Genomic DNA, 3,450 nt, shown 5'->3' with positions numbered 1-3,450 from the left:
GATGCCCGGGAGTCAGCGGGCAGACGCATGGTTAGATCAGCCGCACGATGCTTCCAAGAGGCCCGGCCATATCTGTGGGCTGACCACATTTACTCGCCATCGTCCACAACACCTGGAGGGGCCCTGACGCCATTTGCTATCGCGCGTGACGTGTTCCGGGCTTTTTTTGGTTCTGACCACCCTGGTTGCGAAAATGGTCAGATGCTATCAATGCTATCACCGAGCATTTCAGGCCACGGTTACCTGTCAGCACTTCGTGACGTGAATATTGATCTGGTCCCCAATCTAGGTGCGGATCGCACATGTGCAGACACCCCCACGGGGCTGTTGACAGCCCCACTGGGATCTAGATCCCCGTCTCCGAGCTCGGTCAGTCATTATTCTCGATCGGTCAGTGGCGGAAGCAGTCATACTCCGCCACCAAATCAGCCTGGGAACTTACCCGATCCACCTGATGGGCTGAATGTTCCTATCCCACCCTCCTCGACCATCTTGATTGATACGGTTCTTCGTGAACTGGAGTATCCTTCTGACAGTCGTGCGCCCGCAGGCCTAGGCCTGTTAGGACATTCGGTCCAGCTCACGCCGGTTGACGTGCAAAACAATCTGGAGCAGTACCGGTACCATGCAACCGGGCCGGCAGCAGTTGTATATCATTATGACGTGCCGCCGACGATCTATCAGTTGCCGCTACTTCGTGCCGAGCGTCAGTTCATGACCGCTATTGTAGCTACGAACTGTGACTGTTGGTATGCCGTTTATGAAGCAGGCTTGTTGTGTATTCTCGAGCCAAAAGACATTTTGCCATGGCTGGGGAAGAAGTTGGTAGTATATGGTGAGCAGAAATATTGGCACCAAGCAAAATGCGGGAATTTCCCCAAGTACGTTGAGTAAAAAAGCCTTTCTAGTCGAGTTTTGTGGGTTTACTTTCTCCTTTTTGGCTTTCTTTTTTTGGTTTTTTCCCGCCTCTACCTCCAAATCAACTGTACTACAAACTATTATAGTGGAAGATTGTATCGCGGAAAGTTATTAACCCTCTGGGAAAAGGTTCTTATGGACTTTTTCTACTGTAATCAGTACACTAATGTTTGACTGTTATTTGTGAATATTGCCAAGACATCAGACAGGCTTTTGGTCCAGGATTATATTGGTCTGCTAGAATAAACTAACTATGACTCCATAGTGTCCGGACTAGAAAAGGCCATGAGTGTGTGTGGCCTTGTTAATAGATACTAGATGGCTTCCGCGGCTGCGTTTCTGTAGATTGCATACCATAGTGTGGGAAGGTGGAGCCGACGTACTTGATGGCCAAGGAAATTATTGATACCGCATTGAGGATAAGATAAAGCAATAGATCCATCTGTACCTAGACACCCTCTCTGTAAAACTTATGTGTGCAGGTGTTGCTCTAGATACGGATCTTCATAGAGGACCGGTCCCACCGGTCCCACCTGTCGCGCCTAACCCCTACTATCTTTGAGCGTCCTATTTTATAACATCAGGAAAACAACCCCTCTATTTACAGTCACACGAATATGGATGTGGTAATTATTATTCGGGCGTTATGAAGCTGGATACAACGTAGTTAGATGTACATAGACAACAGGGTTATGAGCAGTCTTCGTTGGGTCCCTGTCAGCGAAGACAACAAACTGCTGGGCCTGGCTAAGGAGCAGGCCAGAGCCGCGACACAAGAAGATGCTCTCCCGCAAGAACGCGTCCCGAGAATGAAGTCAAAAACACTGAATATCACACGGTCCCAAACAGTACCCAGCAATGACCTGCCAGTGAACGTAGGGAGACACGCAAAACGAGTTGATGCAGCACTCCCAGGCAAACACACCCGGCAGCTGTATGACCGATTATCGTGGAAAGAAGCGAGCGTGCTGGCTCAACTCCGAACCGGCATGGCAAGACTCAATGGACATCTCTATCGAATCAACGTAGCAGACACGGACCAGTGTGCGTGTGGACAAGCGAGAGAGACCGTGGAGTACTTCCTATTTCGATGTCAAAAATGGACGGCGCACCGGACGGAACTACTACAATGTACCAGCACCCACCGAGGAATTATATCCTTCTTCCTAGGAGGGAAATCGCCTTCCAATGATCAGAAGTGGACACCGAACTTAGAGGTGGTACGGGCCTCAATACGATTCACCATCGCCACGGGCCGACTCGAGGCCACCTAACCATGCCGACGAACATAAATCAACCCCCACCCTTTCGCCGGTCTAGCCCGCCAACCACCTCGTGTTACAGATGGTAGACGCGCTTCAACTGCCGAAAATAGGATGTTGAACACTTGGAGAAGCGCTTTCAAGCCAACCTACTAACAAAATTACTAGCCCACGAGGATCCGCACATCTGAGATGACATTTATTGCAAGGCTCTATGTATGGGCTCTGAAGAGACATAGTACTATATATATTATGACATGTATAGTAGATCAGAGATAATTTCCCTCTCGGCTTAGCCGCCGGGCGTTAATAGATTTTTTGTGTGTGTGTGTGTGTGTGTGTATTGGAAGTAGCTTTAAGCTTTTCCAGAATACAGATGTGATTGTGGCAGCTTTTTACGAAACATCCATGATGCCAGCTTACAAGGAGATGAAATCTATTCTATCTCATTGATTGAGGTGAAGTTTAATGCTAACTACGATAGATATGAATGTCCCTTTCCAATTGCGATATGAGTGAGATGGAGTTGATTGTCTTTATCAAACAGCCATAGCTATAGGTGGTATGCTATTATTACAAAGATAAATACCCCGCTTCCCCTCCCATTCATTTAAGCTTATCTTGGAACTTTCCATTGTTGCCCAAAATACGGAGACAATTGCGAATCTAAACAGACAATGTACCCGATCGAGTCCCAGCAAACAATCAGATAATACCAGGTGGCTATATTAATCACCACATTATTCTCTTAAGTTCTTTGACAATTGCTCCTCGAAGTCACGCATCGCCTGTTCCTCTTCCTCCTCGGTCCTATCCCCTCTAATCTCCAGATCTGCAGTCGAATAAACCATGTGGGAATCTTGGGCAGCCTTTTTCTTGAGAGTGGAATCTTGCGCGTTCGAATTGAGCTGGAATTTGTACCGTCGATATTCCTTCCCAGCTTTCTTGATGATTTCTCCAACGTCGATGCGGCTTCCGATTCTCGCATCATGGTTTCCCCCACGCGCTGGGGCAGCTCGGTGACCGGGCTCGCCTTGGCCATGCAAAATCGTAGTGCGGCGGCTTTTCGACTGCTTGATATAGGTCATGAGAGCCTCAAGCGACTTTTTGGTCTTGGAAGGCATGATAATACAATGAGGGCTTGTGCAGGTGAGTGTAGGATATGGATGCTGCTCGGGGAATCTTGTCAGTATCATGACAGAAGCGGAGAATAAACACTCACTTGGAGCTGTTGGATTGCTGTGGGATGAAGTCTGTCCTGTCATTCTTA

The 3,450-nt window shown here is 48.1% G+C and overlaps 2 protein-coding genes across 2 annotated transcripts; one reads left to right on the top strand and one right to left on the bottom strand.

The window, feature by feature from the left end:
* Positions 1 to 27: 27 nt before the first annotated feature.
* Positions 28 to 894, top strand: ASPWEDRAFT_177894 (uncharacterized protein; the record flags this gene model as incomplete). Its single annotated transcript, XM_040831743.1, has 1 exon — positions 28 to 894. The coding sequence occupies one exon, from the start codon at positions 28 to 30 to the stop codon at positions 892 to 894; it is 867 nt and encodes a 288-aa protein (XP_040683210.1).
* Positions 895 to 2,776: 1,882 nt separating this feature from the next.
* On the bottom strand, positions 2,777 to 3,450 carry ASPWEDRAFT_403846 (uncharacterized protein). The gene is made up of 2 exons (XM_040835308.1): positions 3,403 to 3,450; positions 2,777 to 3,349 (listed from the first exon to the last, which is right to left on the bottom strand). Exon 2 carries the CDS (start codon positions 3,302 to 3,304, stop codon positions 2,921 to 2,923), a length of 384 nt encoding a protein of 127 aa, XP_040683209.1. The 5' UTR covers positions 3,305 to 3,349; positions 3,403 to 3,450; the 3' UTR covers positions 2,777 to 2,920.

This window comes from Aspergillus wentii (assembly GCF_001890725.1).
Source record: "Aspergillus wentii DTO 134E9 unplaced genomic scaffold ASPWEscaffold_20, whole genome shotgun sequence".
Taxonomy (NCBI): Eukaryota; Fungi; Ascomycota; class Eurotiomycetes; order Eurotiales; family Aspergillaceae; genus Aspergillus; species Aspergillus wentii.
Note: the sequence above shows the minus strand (reverse complement) of the source record. Positions and strands in the feature narration are given on the sequence as shown.

What these genes read in the sequence shown, in the direction of transcription:
- ASPWEDRAFT_403846 (XM_040835308.1), bottom strand. Translation starts at nt 3,304, where the DNA reads ATGCCTTCCAAGACCAAAAAGTCGCTTGAGGCTCTCATGACCTATATC.